Source organism: Trichoderma harzianum (assembly GCF_003025095.1).
Source record: "Trichoderma harzianum CBS 226.95 unplaced genomic scaffold M431scaffold_15, whole genome shotgun sequence".
NCBI lineage: Eukaryota > Fungi > Ascomycota > Sordariomycetes > Hypocreales > Hypocreaceae > Trichoderma > Trichoderma harzianum.
In genome coordinates, this window is record NW_020209263.1 from 656,426 (window position 1) to 674,169 (window position 17,744).

The 17,744-nt window shown below is 51.6% G+C and overlaps 3 protein-coding genes across 3 annotated transcripts; 2 read left to right on the plus strand and 1 right to left on the minus strand.

Annotated features, from left to right (window-relative positions):
* Positions 1-128: 128 nt before the first annotated feature.
* On the plus strand, positions 129-6,355 carry M431DRAFT_486178 (hypothetical protein; the record flags this gene model as incomplete). Its single annotated transcript, XM_024916366.1, has 2 exons — positions 129-3,265; positions 3,328-6,355. The coding sequence occupies 2 exons, from the start codon at positions 129-131 to the stop codon at positions 6,353-6,355; spliced, it is 6,165 nt and encodes a 2,054-aa protein (XP_024769894.1).
* A 937-nt stretch (positions 6,356-7,292) lies between these two features.
* On the minus strand, positions 7,293-10,337 carry M431DRAFT_95939 (hypothetical protein; the record flags this gene model as incomplete). Its single annotated transcript, XM_024924762.1, has 3 exons — positions 7,293-7,952; positions 7,986-9,462; positions 9,571-10,337. 3 exons carry the CDS (start codon positions 10,335-10,337, stop codon positions 7,293-7,295), a joined length of 2,904 nt encoding a protein of 967 aa, XP_024769895.1.
* Positions 10,338-10,798: 461 nt separating this feature from the next.
* M431DRAFT_541920 (hypothetical protein) lies at positions 10,799-12,143 on the plus strand (the record flags this gene model as incomplete). The annotated part of the gene is made up of 3 exons (XM_024921112.1): positions 10,799-11,513; positions 11,551-11,649; positions 11,811-12,143. Exons 1-3 carry the CDS (start codon positions 11,130-11,132, stop codon positions 12,141-12,143), a joined length of 816 nt encoding a protein of 271 aa, XP_024769896.1. The 5' UTR covers positions 10,799-11,129.
* Positions 12,144-17,744: the final 5,601 nt, after the last annotated feature.

The following is a 17,744-nucleotide window of genomic DNA, read 5'->3' on the forward strand; positions in this document are numbered from 1 at the left end:
GATTACCACATTAGGCTCGTGCACTCATTTGTATAATCAGCTTCACGCCGCAAGGCAGAATCTATTTTGGATTGGCTTTTACATTGAGATGATATGATTAACACCTCCGGGCGGAAAGAACACTCTAGATGGCTTCATTACAGGCAAAGGTCGACGCCGTCAAGGCAGCCGTTTCGTCAACATCGAGCTGCACGCCCGCCGCCGTAGTAATACTCAAAGAACTTTTGCTGCCAGAACCCGAATCGCAACCGCCGAGACCAAAGTCACGATCCACAAAGGCCGGAACCGCGATGAAAACAAAAAGCAGCGCTGGGTCGGATGGCGAGACTCTGAGCTCACGGGAAAGGGCTGCCTTGGCAACACACATCATCAATGTCACCCTCAAGACGCTGTCAGAGGCTGCGAAGCCTCTACCTTCCTCTACCCAGTCGAAACAGAACGGCGATCTTCGAGAAGAAGCGGGCAGACAGTCATCACGAAGATCCTCATCCTCACCGCTATCTCCTGCGCAACCTAGAGCCCTCAATCGACTTGCTACATCCGCCAATGTCGAATCGAACCAGACGAAATTACAAGCGCCCTCCCAGTCGACCGGATGCCTTGCCACAGTAGAGTGTGCGCGCATTGCCTTCTCTGCGCTTCGAGCTATCAAGGGCCCAACAAAACCGGACGAAGCAGACTTTCAGCTGGAGACGGGCATGTCAGCGCTGACAGGGAAGCTGCTAGCTTTGGGGATGCATGATCAAGCTTTAAAAGAGCTGAGAGTGCTGAAGCGAAGGCTAGACAGCATAATCAATGGGGCACAATCAAGCAGCGCGAAGTCAGGATCCGAAATCACAACTACCACATCAGCAATTGCGGATTTGTTGAACTTCAATGGCTCCATCTCGAAGCAAAGCCTTGCCACCATCACAGGCTACCAGATGCAGGTTCTAAAGCTAATTGCGGCGACAAAGAAGCCTTCTCACATAGAGGTCATCCTACCCTATCTCGCCGATTCATATGCCTCGTCTCCGTTCAATCTACTATCTGCTGTGGCCAAGGAGGGGGCAAAGGAGGCCGCAAAGGCTGCACGCCAAATGGCATCTCTATCCCAAGTTCTCCTTTCGCTTGCGCCCAGCATCTCCAGCCAGGAGGACGCAGTAGCTACCGAGCCACGACTCAACCCATCCCCCGATGTTGCTTTCGAACTACAATCTCTAGCTTTCCGGATCCAACTCAAGTGGTGGAAATTGGCCGGTCACAAAGGAAACATCGATAATGATGTAGTCTCCCCTTTCTCTCGCTGTTTACGAGCTTATGCCCGTCGCCAAAAACTAGACAAAGGCTCCGTCTACCAAACAGCCTCTGAATCATACGACACCATAATGCAGCTTATTCATGCCCAAAAATATCGTCCAGCAACATCATTCGACTCTCCTCTAGCATCGATACATCAGATTTTAGGATCCGCAGCTCAGGCTGAACGCCGATATACCGAAGCGCACCGATGGTTCCAGGAATTGAAGAGCTCACTAACCCCGGGGCAGGACTCCTCTGTTCTCAGATGCTCCGTCTCAGCGCGCCTCCTTGCCGTAGCATTGAAGAAGGCCGATATGGATCATACTATTGAGCCTCTGCTCTGTGAGGTCATCGAAGGCCTAGATGGCAGCCTCAGTGGAACAATTGCAGAGTTGAATGAACTTCTTGAGAGCTTGTCGCTTGCAAGGCGCTCCGTCGTTGGCCTCCTAATGACATGTCTAGGGCCGAAAGCAGCAGAAAGCACCGTTCCAAGCGACCTAGTAAACCATCTTAAAACGTTCGTTCTCAAATATCCACGATTTGTTCGCCGATGGACAGGACTACCACCAAACAAAGATGCGTCGTCTAAGCAAGTTCTTCAGTTTGATCAGCGACGACAGCTAGTTGCACAATCCATAGGACAGACCCTCGATGCTACCTTGATGGTCATCAAATGCGACATCCAGTCAGACGCGAGTGGGTGGCAAGCCATCGATGATGTCCTTCAACATTGTGTCTCACTGCTCGATTGCATGAATGCTTCGACTTTATCCACCACCAAGTTAGACAACCTTGGCACCTACGCCGTCAAGATTTCAAGTCTTTACTTTTCCATCTTTTCGCAACTTCGGAAGAAATCTAGTCGATCTAAAGAAGAGAATAAGCATTTCCTGCGGGCCTTGCATCGATCAATTGACGTGGTTAAGGACTGTACCGAAGCAGAAAAGGAGAAGGCGCAGCTATCGACAAAGATTGAGATGTTTGCTGATTTGTGCAAAACTTCTGGCAGGACTGAGGATGCCGTGCAAACGCTGCGATATATCTGTTCTAGTATGGCTGAGAATGGCGTTTTGGCCGATGTCGCCGCTGCCCTCGATACACAGTCACCGAGCCTCGCATGGAGCATGAACGACAAAGTATCTCTCATGTCACGCACTCTGCGCTCCATGTCCAAAATTGACAGTTCGTGGAACGAATGGACTTTTCCTCTCCCAGAGGCCGAGCGTGCTGCAGTTTTAGAACATTTAACGCGTGTTAGCCTTACCAACTCTTCTACTTCATCACAACCTCTTAGTCTTTACGATGCAGGAGTGGCTGCCTTGCTTCGCATATATACACTGGAAAAATATCCGGTGCGTCGGCTCCGCGTGTTGTTACATCTTTGCTACCAGAATCTTGGAGAGGAAGAGCAGCTTGCCAAAGTCCTTTCTCTGGCTGAGGAAACCTGGGAGCATATGCAAACCGAAGGTAACGGGGAGGATACCTCGTTAGCCCACTTCATTCCCCATATGCAGGCTTATTGCACCTCCATCGGTGCTTTGATACGCGTTGATAGATCAATGTCGACGCTAATCAACGAGGCAATCGATTCCTGGAAATCCATGATTGGGACTTGTCAGACGCAAGACGAGCTATTTACCATAATAGACGACCCTCAGGGCCTCCTTGATCATCTCCATTCTTTGCACCAGCTTGCAGGCCTTAAAGGAGAGACACGTCTCCAGCTTGCCATTTCGGAGCTCAACATCACCTTGTCAAGAGTATTCGATGGGTCTACAGAAGGCACTGGTGATGGACTAGTCCTCAGCCATAGTCAGCTAGCAGCGCAATACGTTAACATCGGGCTCTATCCTCAAGCTCTAAAGACAATAGAACAGACTCAAGAGCTTCTCAGTCGCTATGGTGGGCTGTCGCGCCAAGTTCTTGCCGAATTTTACCTTTCCCAAGCAGAGTACCACACCGGTATTGGCGACATGGACACTGCGTAAGTATATCTCTGAATGCCATGCATGTATAAAAAAGAACGGAAAAGCTAACAGTTCGCAGATTTGATTGCCTATCCAAAGCTAGTAAGATTTGCAATAGTCCGTACTCCTCTTGGGCTCGAAACAAGTCTCACGCCTCGATGGTCATATCTCTCACCTCATTGTTGCAATCCATTGTGACTCTCCAAGCTGGAGATATACAAGAGGCCCTTTCGCTTGTGAAAACGAGCGTCCGCATGCTTACTCACAACTGGACCAAGCTGGAAGCAGCACTGGAAGCCGACCAAAAGAGCGTCGATATGAGCCTTTCAGACATTAATACCAGCAGTTCAGACTTAACATCGTCAAGGGGAAAGGTGGCTGGTCCTCGGTTCTGGACTCTAGCCAGTCCGCTTATTCGGAGCCTGCTACACATCTCTTCGGTTTACGCCCATATCGGCATGTTTCAGGAAACAGTCTATTATGCCGAGTCTGCTTGGAAGATTGCAGAGAGCACGCAATCTTCTCTCTACAAAGCACAGGTGGCTATCTGGACCGGATCAGTCTACCTCAAGGCCGGAAAGCTTCCCAAGGCACTCACTACTTTCCAGGAAGCAGAAGAACAGCTACCACGCGATACCTGTTCAGCTCGTGTCCGCTTTGCTCGTCAACTCGGAGAATTTTATTGGGAAATCGGAGAAGACGAGAAAGCAGCCGAGTTTCTGAAGATGGCAGAGGAGACTGCTCGTCTTCTCAGCTCGGCTGAGGATGAATACGACAGCGATACCGTTGAGGAACCTGCCGCTGAAGCCAGGACTACGAGATCCACCAGATCAACAAAAACAAAGGCTGCCCCTAAACCCTCTAAGCGTGTTACGGCCAAATCCAAAGCGGCAACTGCAGCAGATATCGTACAGCTACCAAAAGATATATATTATGCCAGCCTACACGCCGCCATCATCTTGTCACGCACTTTGGGGCTCATTTACCAGAAGGATTGGTCGTCGGCTCTACAAGCCCTAGAGCAGCTCAAAGATTTGCCCAAACTTGTTGGCGTGCTTTCTCAGGAACAAGTCATGATGGCAGAATCATTAATTGGTCACAGTATGGAACAGATGATTTCTGATCCTGTCTTCTCGGTTATGCAAGACTCGACCATTTCATTCCCTGCCGTGTCCACTATGGACCTACATGCTGCTGAAGCGCTCCGGAAGAATTCCAGTGATTCCGATTCCGATTCTCCTGCCTTTGCTGATGCGTTGAAAAGAGCACAAGAGCTTTTAATCGAAGCTCACGCCTCTGCGCTGTCAAGCTCTGACAGCAGCATGGTTCGTCGCATCTCTGCTCTGCTCCAGAGCACCGTTATTTTCTTATCGGCGGCATTGGCCTCGAAATTACTTTCAACATCTGGGCTAGGCACAGTTGCTGTTGACATGGCTCGAAATGTGACTTGGCAACGAGAGCAGCAGACACTGGCCGGGCTTAATAACGATACGATCCCTGTTCGTGTTGCAACTCCAGTCCACAAGCCACCGACGATGGAAGCAATGGCCGACATGACCAACTTCCAGGAGAAATATGTTGACTTGATCCCGAGGAAATGGAGCGTTATCTCGATTTCTTTGAGCGATAATCGCCATGATCTTTGTATCACCAAATTTCAGGCGGGCCAGGGTCCGTTCATCTTGCGCTTGCCTTTGGAGAGGGCCAACTCTCGGGATGCTGATTCCGAGGTCTTCAATTTTGTACATGGCCGTGACGAGCTGCTGGAGCTCATCAAGCTAGCCAACGAAAGCAGTCACTCCGCGCGAGACTTTACTGCCAAAGGAGAGCGTGGTGCCTGGTGGGCTGAGCGACAGGCCCTGGATTCTCGACTGAAGAAACTCTTGGTCACCATTGAGACCACATGGCTAGGAGGATTTAAGGGCATGTTTTCCCAACACCGTAAGAATGCGGAGCTGTTGGCTCGCTTTCAAAGGGATTTCCACCAAATGCTTGACAGGATGCTGCCGTCTCGAAACAAGGCCCGCGGAAAGAAGACGACCCTCAAAACTGAGACTGTCACTTTGGATCCCAGGATACTCGACCTATTCATCGGGTTGGGCGATCCGACTGAGCCTGACGTCGACTTTGATGAGGCGTTGAATGATTTACTTTACTTTGTTGTGGATATTCTGCAATTCCATGGCGAGCGGAACGCTTATGATGAAATTGATTTTGACGGGATGGTTCTAGAGACGTACGATGCTCTACGCGGATATCACAACGCTGCCAACTCTACTGAAAGGGAGGAGGGCACGCATATTGTGCTCGTTCTCGACAAGCTGCTCCATGCCTTCCCCTGGGAGTCAATGCCCTGCATGGATGGCCTTTCCGTGTCACGCGTACCGTCATTGGCGTGCCTTCGTCAGCTTATTCGAGAGGCTGGTAGAGATCCGGCAAGAAAGTCGCATGGGCACTTTGTCTCGGCAAAGGCTGGCACGTATATCCTTAACCCTTCATCCGACTTGACCAATACGCAAACGTTCTTCCAATCAGCTTTTTCGGGTCTTTCATCGTGGAGCGGCATTATCAACAAGGCACCAAAGGAGTCAGAATTCGAAAGGGCTCTCGCCACGTCTGAGATTATGGTGTACTTTGGCCACGGCAGCGGTGCTCAGTACATCCGTGGCAAGACGATCCGCCGCTTGGAAAAGTGCAAGCCAACGACGTTCCTCATGGGCTGCAGCTCCGCGGCCCTGACAGATGCGGGCGAGTTTGAGAGTTATGGCCCTGTTTGGAACTACATGATGGCCGGATGTCCGGCTGTCGTGGGCACGCTTTGGGATGTGACTGATCGCGACATTGACCGCTTTGCCGGCAAGACTTTTGAAGAATGGGGGCTCTTTGCCAGGGGCACGTTTGATGGAGCGACGAACAAGGGTAAAGGCAAGGCTAGGAGCTTTGCTGAGGAGATTGAGGAAGCGAGTCGCCATGAGCGCGGAGATGGTCTTTGCAACGCATCACTCGCGGAGGCGGTGGCCACGGCGAGAAATGCGTGCCGCTTCAAGTATCTCAATGGCGCGGCAGTTGTTTTGTATGGAATTCCAGTCTATATTAAGAAGGATTAATGGTTTGGGGGGGAGAAATACGGTACGGAAAACTCTTAAGGGGAAAATGGGGTCGGACGGATAGCAGGGTAAATTTATAAAAGGGAAGCGGATTGATATGACCTGTAATGATGGATATGAGACCACAGCGTTTGGATAATGAAAATGGCCTTACTTAGATGGTTAGGCATTACGTACACTTTTGGTTTGTTGTTTTTTTGGGCATAGCGGAGGGCGTATATGAATTTGGAGATGAAGGTAGAAAATGATATGATGTTATGACATTCTAGTGAAGAGGAGTTGATAATTATAAAAGATATACAATTGGAGGCCACATCCAACTCATCATACGATACCAATTTCAGACGGCCTTTAAATCCTTCCCATCGTGAAGTGAACAAAATAAAAACACCAATCAATCAATCAAAATAGCACACATCGAACCGTTGAATACCAAAAGAAAAGAGATTGAAAGGCCGTTTCATTTCAACTGTTTGTTCCCTTCCGTTCCTTTCCGTCCCCTTTCCCATCTCCATGAAATATATCAACGACAAGGGATAAAAAAATAAAAGGAATAAGAATAAAAAACCAGATATGCTAGAGGCAAGGCCAATCATCAATGCTCCTCCCGCCCTCCCAAAAGACCAAAAATCGTGTTCCCTGGGTATATACATGGATATACATATGTCCGATTTGAGCCAAAAAAGAAAAATATCCAATATCCATCCTTCCCAAGCGCCATTTTCCTTTCCAGAAATGCTCACACATATTTTTCATAATCCGACGTTGTGACCAATTTGACAGAGACAGCAGTCGTTTCCGGCCCTGCCGTCTTAAAAATAGCAAGATAAAATATACGAGTAATGAAGAACACGCCCAAAGGGCGCCTTGATATATCCTTCTCCCACAACAGTGTGCCTCTCACGAACTCTCATCCAATAGTTTCCGTGGTATGTCATTACATACCACCCTGGTGGTCAGCCATAAGCATTCCTCCATTGCTGCCAAACAAGTTCGCAAAAGGATCGACACTTCCAAAGCCCATGTCTTGACCCTCCATTTGTAAGAACCACCCAGGGGATGCGTCCTGACCAAGGTACGGGTTTAGAGCATTGCTACCCATCTGATCTTGGGTGTGAGAATCGTCGCCGCTCATGTTCTCAGCCTTCATGCCTTGCTGGCCGTGAATCTGAGAATTGGACTGAGGGTTGCTTCCAGACATGCCTCCCCAGCCGCTAGATCCGTTCATCAGGACATTCCCGGCGTCCATGGAGAAGTCCCCATAGGAGATCTGTTTGTCTAGCGAGTTCATCATGCTGTTTGACGGTTCCATGTTCATAGACAGCAGATCTGTAGAGAAGAAATTCTGCAGTGGCACACTCTGGGGGAATTGTGCAGCGTTAGCAGGGCCTAGTGGCATCATAGGGTATGTTGAATTTTGTGGTTGCGATACGGTAAGGGAGTTGAAACCAGATGGGTTGGTTGTCTGCACCCCAAGCGAGTTGGGAAATCTCGGCGGTTGTCCAGATTGTTGTTGTTGTTGCTGCTGCTGCATGGCGAGTCTCATCTGGTCATGGAGGTGTTGCCCGCTCATAGCTGCCGCATGTTGCTCGTTCGTCTTCTGCGGCTCCGCAATGCCCGTATTCGACACGGTTGGCTTCTTCAGGGTGCCCTTCCGTTTGGATGGTCCAGGTCGCTGCCCATCTTTGTCGTTCAGCATCGGCCCAACAGCCATAAAGAACTCTTCAATCGATTGCAGCTCTGGCTTCTGTTCCAAAGCACCATCCTCTCCCCGCTCCTTCTTCCTATACACGGCGGGATCCATGTAGTCCGTGTCCGAAACTCCGTGAGGATAACGGTTGAACCAGTCAGAATATTGCAGGATCGGAGAAGAAGCGGTACTCCCGTTGTTGGGGCCTCCCGTGCGGGCAGCATCGAGGGCGTTGCGAAACTGGATGCGAATGTTTTCTACCATCCAGTGGAACATGCCCCAATACTTCATCATGTTACGCAGGAATCTCACATTTACGCTAGAATTAGCCTCCGCGGTAGCTTTCATCGCTGGGTTTCCAGAAAAGATGCCGGTGATGTGGATGGTGGCCGAGGAGAAGGCGCAGTACCCAGCAAAAGGTGTCGATATGCTGCACTGCACCTCTTCAGCGTCTCTTATCAGGTCTGATATCCTGTTAGCCGCCGCAAAAGTATTGACGCTGGCTCGTGGGATGAAGTCATCTGGTGCTTCCTCGCCGACACGATCTTGGGAGAAGGAAACGGCGGCTTGGTGAAGAAAGAGCAAGTTTTGCTGAATGGCCATGTGGAGATACAGGAGGTGCTTTGCTGTGCTCTCTGCTCGGTGAATCTCCAGAGCTTCGCGAGTGCACTGCAGGCTTTCGGGAAGTGTACGCAGTAGCTCCTCAGTGTCCCGCACCAGTTTAGCATACTCGGAGTCTTTGTTCCACATCGGATATGGATCCTGTTCTCTGCCACCCTGGTTCAAGTACGTAACGACACGGCCCCAAATAGACACACATCGAATAGTATAGGCAGACGGCCCCATGTTGTCACGAGGGTTATCCACCTCGCCTTGTTCGGACATGTTAGACTCGGGGACGCTGCCATCTAGGAATTCTGTCTGAGCGGGCATATCAAACTGGAAATATTTCTCAGCAACGGGAAGAGGGATTTTGATGGTTTCTTCTTTGATGAAGACTGGGCGGTCTGTGCCGGACGAGTTGAATCGATCCATCATGAAACAAGCCCACATGACACGGCGACGAATTTCGCGGTCAATGAAGCTCAGCTTGACCTTCTTACTCCGCGACTGCGGGTCATACTCCAAATCTTTGTGCAGATGAAGAGCAAAGGCCATGCGAATAGCCTGCCCACCCAGGGCCCAGGCTCGGCCGCCGTGACATGTTCCGAATTCGTGCATTCCCAAGATGAGAAGACAAGTCAGTATCGTTATATTAGGCCAGTCGTATCGTTTGGTGCAGATATCTCTGGCGTGAGAAGCCCATTCCTCTCCACGCATGAATTGCTTGGTAGTCGAGTTGAACTTTGGGCTCGACGTGAAGCGCGCTGCGATGGCACACACGGAGAGGACCAGCACAGGCGGGAGCGTATCATTCCTATAGCTCGCGTTAGCTGTTTGGATCTTGTATGGACGAATGAACGAAAGGGTTTCACTAGGAAGGAAAGGCGACGTGCTTCATTCCCCTGTGGAAAACGTGTCGTACTTTAATTTGCGAATGTAGCTTGGTTTGTGGAGAAGATGATATGATTGACCATAAACATTATCAAAAAAGACTTCGGTGAGGTGTTCCTGGACATCTTTGGGGGGGAGGGCTTCTCTTCCTTCGCGTAGCAGTTCGTTCTCTGCAGCTTCGCGAGACTCAGGCGAGCCGGCCGCATGATCTTCTGGTAGCTTCGGCCTGGGGGCCTTGGCCCAAGCCTCGAGATCTCGGCCAAATGCTTCGTCGGCGTTGCGCTTCTTGGTAGATACCTTGTTTGACGACATTGTGCCGGTGCCGGGGATGGCGGGTTTGACCACGGCGCGGGGGACGGTCGATATTGTCTCCTGGTCACTCTTTGGCAGTATCTTGATGATGCGCTCTTCCATGCGCTTGAGTCGCTTGTCGAGCATGGCCATGTAATCGGTGCGCGGTGCGGCTTTTCGGGTGGTGACTTTGTAAACGCATGGTATGCGTGACCGCATGCAGTGCTTGCAGGCAGGTTTCTCGCCGGAGCAGCGTATCTTCTTGCGACGGCAGGCGATGCAGGCGAGTGGTAGGCGTTTCCGGTCCTTGCCAGCCTTGGTCTTGAGCTCGCTCCATGCCGGAGGTGCAGAGGACGAGTCATCCTTTGACTTGCCTCCCAAGTCTGTACCATCACCGCGATTTTGATTCAAGAGGCCGAATTCGTCATTTCCGTCATCGGTGATGGAGTTGGACGCCGGAGTCGATTTCCTCCCTATCGAACCGTTGGGTAGCTCTACGCTGGGCATCTGCTGGTCGTGTATCGGTACGAATGGCTGCCTCGCAATGCTGTTGACGGCATTCATGTTGTGTGGCGGCACAGAGGTCATGGCGCCGGGCTGATGCTGTGAGAAAGGGTCGGCCTGGTGGTTATTGATGCCGGGCTGATCAGGCATATGGAGATCGGGTATTGCAGAGAAGGGAAAATTAAAATCACCAAAGTGAGGATTGGCGCCCATGATGTCGTCGGGAGGCACCTCGCGCTGCCCGCTGCCAGAAGATTCTCGTTGCGCGTAAAGCTGGGACGGATCGAAGTTGTGGCGATTTGTGTTGCGGAATTGGCGATTCATGCCGGCCCGGCCGTCCGACATGGTTTGGTATCCGGTCTACAGACCAAAGAGACTAAAGTGACTCTCTCTAATTGGGAACGGGGGGGAACAGTAGATGGGAAGGCCAATTGCTGGGCATTTCACGGGTCTAAAATCCTAGATACAGCGGCAGTGCCGTATCTGTATCTGTCAAAGACGGTGCCGGCGCAGCAGGGGCGCACACGGCTGGAAATACTGGGCTGCCGGAAGCTCAAAGCTGATTGATTCTCCAGCAGCCAGACTATGGAGATGGCGATGCAGCGGCAATGGTTCGTCCGGCCAGGGGGATTCTGGCGTGGTTTATGCGAGCGGGCGAGTGGGAGATCCGTGATGGTGACGACGATGGAGTTGATGTGGGATGAAGATTGATTAACAAGCAGAGCAAAGGCAGAAGCAGAGCAGAGCAAAAGCTAAGAGGGGATTCAAGAGAGAAGATTGGAACTGAGCTGGCAGATGAAGCCAAGCCAGGAAGCAAGCACCAGAAGGTGGGACAAGGCAGGTGCATCGATGAAGAGAGCCACAAGGCGTGGGTCAGCAGGCACTCCGTACTTGCCGCGTATCGGTAAGGTCGCCCACAGGTACCGGTACGAACTCGAGTACTTGGCTCTTGTGCTGACGCCGCCTGGCCAGGGCTTGCCAGGGCTACGACTGCTGCCCGCGCCGAGCGTGTTCGCTGCGCCAGGTGGTACTCGACAGCGCGGCGGAGCGTACAGGTACTCCGGACTCGGTTCTCGGTACAACGGCGCTCCCTTTTCCGTTCGTGCAGCCACGAGCTTGGCAGCTCTGGCAGGGTTCGTGGGCGGCCGCAAAGTTCAGTGGCCCCTGTGCTGGGTGCGGGTAAATGCTACCAGACCAAGACTACCAGCTCCTGTAGGGCCTGCTAGACGGGCTAACTGAAGACATCTGGAACCTGTTGGGCGGGCTAATTAGCGGGCTAATGCGGTCGGTTGGTTCCATTAACCTGGAGAATTTGGTGAGTTGGTGCTCGACCCTTATATCCATCCATTCCATCAATGGGTACAGTACAGTGCTCACATGTACAGAGTACCCAAACAAGGCTGCTGAAGATACGGGTATGGGGTTTGACAGGCGCTTGGTCTGGGTACCTATCGATACCGACATCAATATCTGCAGCATCAGACAGAGAAGCCCAAGAGGTACTCACTCGCACTTTTGCCCCTGCGATTATTTGTCATTCCCGTCCTGAGCACAAATGTGCGTCCTGCCATGCTGCCATGCTGCAATGCCCATGTGAGCATGTGCATGCAGCGTTGTGCTGTAGAAGCGCAGTGCTGTACTGAACGAGGCCCTCCTCCATGCCAGTACTCGTACCTGGTAGCAGCAGCCAAGGTACCTGTGCAGCACTCAACTGGTCCCCTGCTCGCCAGCCAGACGGGGCCTGCAGACGCCACTGAACGCCTAGTGTGCCAGTGCACGCCGCTGGGAATACCCCAGGCTGGCGCCTAATTGTGGGGGTGAAAACGGAGCTGGTGCCGAATGGAAAGCACTGACCAAAACGGTCCAGTGGTTCCCGGGGGCACGGTCGCTTGGGGTGAACCTACAGAAATTGAAATGGAGCCCAGACATCGAAGCCATCAGCACGACAATATATAAGGATGGGTGTGGTATAACATATCAAATGGAAACCAACACAGCACGGATACAGATACACCAGTATGTACGATAGGAACTAGGGCTGTACTGGCCCCTAAATACATACACATCCCACCATTGACGATGCTCTTGAGGTTCGGAATCTTCACAGGCAGCAAAAGACTAAAAATGTATGGGAACGTTAGCAGGACTATGTGCAGAGCTAGAGGGTCTGATCGCCAGAAAAGGCGGGCAGCAAGACAGCCAGAAGAAAGAGGGGTCGCCGATGACGGGATTGCAAGGCTGCTCTGAAATGAATCATACAGAAGCCATCACCATAGAGAGCCTTTGCTTTCCTGACTCTCCCCTCCTCCCGTATTCGGCAACCTGATATCAAGGAGGAAGACGTAGACGCAGACGCAGACGCAGATAATCAATAGCACGGGTAAATTTTGCCGCGACGGGGTCCGGAACGGCTGAGGCCCCCAAGCGAGGCAAAGGCACTGATTGTGTGCCTCGGGGCGCGCCTTTGGGCGGCTGACGCAGCAGCCCTCTCCGTCAAGACCGTTTGAATCTGCCAACGTGGAATAAAATCCGCGAATAACTCGATGATACCCACCAATTGAGATGGCGGATGTCTTCAAGCCGACGCGGCGTACACAGTAACTGGCGACACGTTGCTCTAGTCTCTAGTCACCGTTGGGCCAGAGCCGGAGCAGAGACGGCGCGGGGGGGCTGAGCACGCAAAGAATGGCATCGTCCCCGAGTGGCTGCCGCCTGCCACTACAGCCAAGCTATGGTTCGAAGGATACCTGTTGTAAATTCCAAGAAGGGCAACGGTGTGGTTCGGGTTGAGGCTTGCTCCGGAAACTCCGTTTGCTTGACGGATTCAAGCAAGATCAAAACTCAAATTCACAAAAACGCTCCGGATAATAGATAAGATAGCCGCATACGCTCTGGCGGAGTTGAGCTTCATGAGAAGAATATGTACATTCTCGGATTTCTATCAGAGCTGTGTTGGTGATGACGTAGAGGCCAGATTTGGAATTTCGGTGTCATAAGAGCTTGGCAGCATATGTCGTTGCATCCATCCATTCGCCTGTGCTGTATTGTATTATAGGTCATCAACAAGCGAGGCCATCGTCGATGGCTTCAGCATGGCCCCCTCATGGCTGGCTCTCGCCATTGTGTGGACGTGTGGACCGCGGTGAGATTCTCATCCCGCGCGATAACGCTTTCACGCACATCTGCCCCCTAGAACAACATGTGGCATTTGTCGCAAGCAATGGGTACGAGAGATGCAAAGCAGCTAAACTAGCGGCATCGAGTCACAGCCAATCCCTCGTCGCCCACGGCCAAATTCCCGTCGCCTGGAGGTGTGGGCTGCAAGCTGCTAGCTCTACAGAGACCCGAGCCGATGATGACCTCGCCGGACACAACTGCAAATGGACCCCGAGGTAAGCTGTCGTTTACCAACTGCCGTTCATGTCCGCATGTATCGAGGTCCACTCCGCAACTTTAGCATCCACGAGCCTGAAGTTTTTTGTCAAAGTGCTCGCATAACTCCGGCACCCCAGGACGAGAATGAATACAAAACATTACCTGTCACATAGGATGTACTGGTGATTGAGTGCCTAGGCCCAGTGATGATGCTATCAAAACTTGAACGAACGCCTTGAATCTTCTCTATCCATGTCGATAAGCCAACGAGGAAATGGCAGTATCAAACAGCTTACGGGGGTAGGAGCTCAGCTGAGGTCGCATCAGTACTCGTACAGGTATTGATATTATAGGTAGGCACTTGTGTAGATGCACGGTCCGTGCTTGTACTATTAACGAGTAAGTGCTAGGGAGCAAGTAGATTGGTCGGCAAGGTGCCATATTGAAGACATATGGACATCAACACAAGTATCACTAACTAAGGCAATACGGCATAGAAACCAATCCGGTGTCTTTCCTGGAATGGAAATACGTATACCATGTTTGCTTCTTTAGTGCATTAAAAGGGGCTCATGCCTCCTACGAGTGCAAGGCAAGGCAATACATGTATTCATGTACGGTATACCTTGTTGAGGTTGGCCAGTACGAGTACGGTACCTCAACTTACTCGTACTTGTCATGTAACAGCAATAGAGCTGGCCGATAAGGCTGCAAGCAACTTGCTTCCTTCCCCGGACTCATACCCACTTGCCGCCTACCTCCTTTCCTTACCTTATCTGCAAAAGAGTCAGGCTTGGAACCAGCAAGTACCTGCACAAGTGTCTTAGTAAGTAAGAGGTACAGTCAACGATACTACCAAAACCAACCTGGCGAGGCATCACTCTTGGCAGCAAAGATCGTCCCCCCTTGCTGACGGCGAACGGTCGAGTCTGGTGGCATTGCGCGCGACAAGCGACTCGAAACCAAGAGCCAGAGTGCCTGCAAGTGCCTGCATGCGCCAGCACCAGCACTTGGAAGAGCGGCACCGCTTTTCCGCCTGGAGCAGCGGGCCCCTGTCAAGAGAGAGCACTAAGGCAAGCCAACTGGCATGACGTCCCGTCGTGCTGGACAAGGTCTCCCACGCCTTTTAAGTTAATTTTAAACGCGGGACCCTCCAACAAAGAATCCCTGCAGCCAAATAACTGACACCCGCCGGAGAAGAAGCCAAAGAGGTAGAAAGGCGTCGCAATCATCCGGGCATACTCTTACTCGTACTGTACAGCTGCTTTCCTGGCCAATGGGCAGAGCGACATGGCAGCTCAACTACCCGTACATGCATCTACGAATACGTGCACAGCCCGTTTGCAAGCACAGACAGACAGCCAGGCTCAAGTACAGGTACGGATACAGGTACAGGTACCGGTAAAGTACGGCTGCGGAATAGCACGTGCGCGGCAACTGCCCCGACTCAGGCTCACCTACTCATTCAAGATCCAAGGATCAATATGCGATATGGGCAGGAGCAACGACTGCAATACGGACTCCCGACTCAGGCACGCCCCAGGCTCAGCCCCTGAGATCGTGACCAGACCTCGAGAGATTCAACCTGCCTGTCTTTCGCTTCCCCTTGCATCTGATCACTGATGCTTGATTCCTCGTACTCTCTTGTTGCCCGACCAGGCGCAAAGCCCACAAACAAAGACCAAGTGGAGGCACCGGAATCAAGCACGCAAGCTTTGCAGTGCCAGTGCCAGTATTCCGTATTGGTGCCAGTATTGGTGTTGGTGCGAGTTTCCAGGGACCGTTGCGGACTACCGCCATCATGATCCAAGGAGTTTTGCTTCAGAGCACAGCAAGTGAGAGGTGGGTACCAAACGTACCTACTTCTCCAGGCCTCACCTACGACTCTGCGATGCAACCTATGGCAGTCATCAGCATCAGCCTGGTCCAGTGGCGATAAGTAATGCTCCTCTGCCTTGTTTCAACTTTCGATCGGCGGCGTTGCATACGATACATACATAATACCGACAAACGGGGATTTTGCCAGTTTCTCCACTGACTTACTTGTAGAACGAGATGGACCCGAAACCCAGCTCCACCTCCGACCAGGCATGACTTGCCCTACGGACAGCGTTCCTTGAAGTGTGGAGGCCGGTGCGCAGCAAGAAATCATCTTTAATATCCGGTTTGCTCACGGCAGGGCTCCCTCCATTGGCGACCAAATGTGCCACCAAGAAAGGAAGAAAAAGAAAGAAAAAAACAGCTTGCCTATGTTGTGAGATCTGCTGCACTCTCATAGCACCATCTTCTCATCTTCTACATCGTCAGTAGGAGTTTATATATGCATTCTTTGAGATTCCATCTCTTCCCGGGATGCCTTGGCGGCACCTGTTTTGTTTCCCGTTGGAGTTGCAAGGATACCCCGTGCGGCCGGCCTTTATCACCGCCTTTGCGATCCTACGGAACACGGATCACGGAACGCGGGATATCATGCATTCGACCTGTTGCACTGCGTCCTTACTGACGATATCCATGTCCCTTTCGGTGTTATTTCAACGGGGCAGCCGCTTTCGGCGGACTCCGGAGATATGGCCGTACTCAGACTCCTCCCGGTGACAGCGTGTAGTTGCAGCCGAGTCTCAGCGTTCCCTGCGCATCTCACGCCGAGACACCAAGTTCAAGTTGGAAATGCGATGATGAATCAACACAGCCGCCGGTGCGCCCCGCCATGTGCAACAGCTTCAAGACGTTTATTTTGCTAAGCCGTCATTGGTTTGGCCTTTACCCCAATCCGCAGGCCAGTGTTGCGCCAGTAGTAGTTAGCCTGCTGGTCATCGTCGCTTATTGCCATCTCTACGCAGGTGGCACCCCGTCACCGCACTTGGTCACAACTCTGTCTTCAGCACGTTTGACCAGTCGCTATATCCTCTGGGATTCTGGGTACACCACAAAAGTATGCTGTGTGGTCGAAACCTTGTCACCTCTAGGTTCCTAGATAGACAGAGCCAATCCACCTGGTGTTATCCCACATGCATGTTCCGGTGCCGCCTCTCTTACAAGTCATTCAACAAACGGCGGGCCACATCTATGGAATCGAACAAAGTCCAGCCCCTCACCCAGGGTTATTCCCCCGCATATTCGTCATCTCAGAGCCTGCCCTGGCATGGTTGTCTCGAGCATACATCTCGCTTTTCAAGATTGGATTGGCGGGCCGGTGCTTAACTAACTCGATGACTGCAGTTTCAGCCAAGGTAGCAATTCGTATCGCGCCGTGTCCGCACAAACTCGCCTGGACAAATCCCCCCACTGCCTTGTCCTCGGCTCGCGACAATACTTGCACTCTACTTGCACTAACTCTCATAACAAGTTTATCGTACTAGGAGGTAACTTTATAAGGGGCGCAAAGTTTGTGAGTTGGTGCTTACCACAACTTATATGCTAGGCAATCTATTTTTGATCCATCATAGAATGTTCGTCACATCTCTGGGCTCGAGTTCTGGGCTCCCTTCTCTCCACTTCGGAATTCACTTTCCAGCCCTGACAGGGTACGATTGCTCTAGCGGCAATAAAAATTGCAATATAGCGACACCATCCCGCTGTTAACCCGACTCAGGAAGTCAACTTTCCGCAAAGCCCGCACTAGTTGCATTCGGGCATTTCCATCCCTTGTTTTCCCGTTTGTCCAGCCTGTTGGCACACCTCTTTTAAAGGGGTCTGCTGTCTGGGAGACTATGACTGCCAGTATAGTATCAATGCCAAATAATAGGACCGTATCTTTGCTCTGAGATAGCAACGGAACCGGCTCCGTAGTGCGAGTACAAGTACTGCAAAGTACCGCTCCATGCTCGTCACAACTTCATACATGCTAGCCATGCTCCGGCCGCCACAGCCAGGCATACATATTACAAGGTCATACTTGCACAGGTAATCATCTCTACTACTGCTACTAGCATGTCTCAGCCTGTTTTTAAAATATGAGATGTTACAGATTGCATGGCCGTTTCTCCTTTTAGCCTCGCTTCATGTTCCCGTCAGACCCCCCAGTTCAGCCCAAGA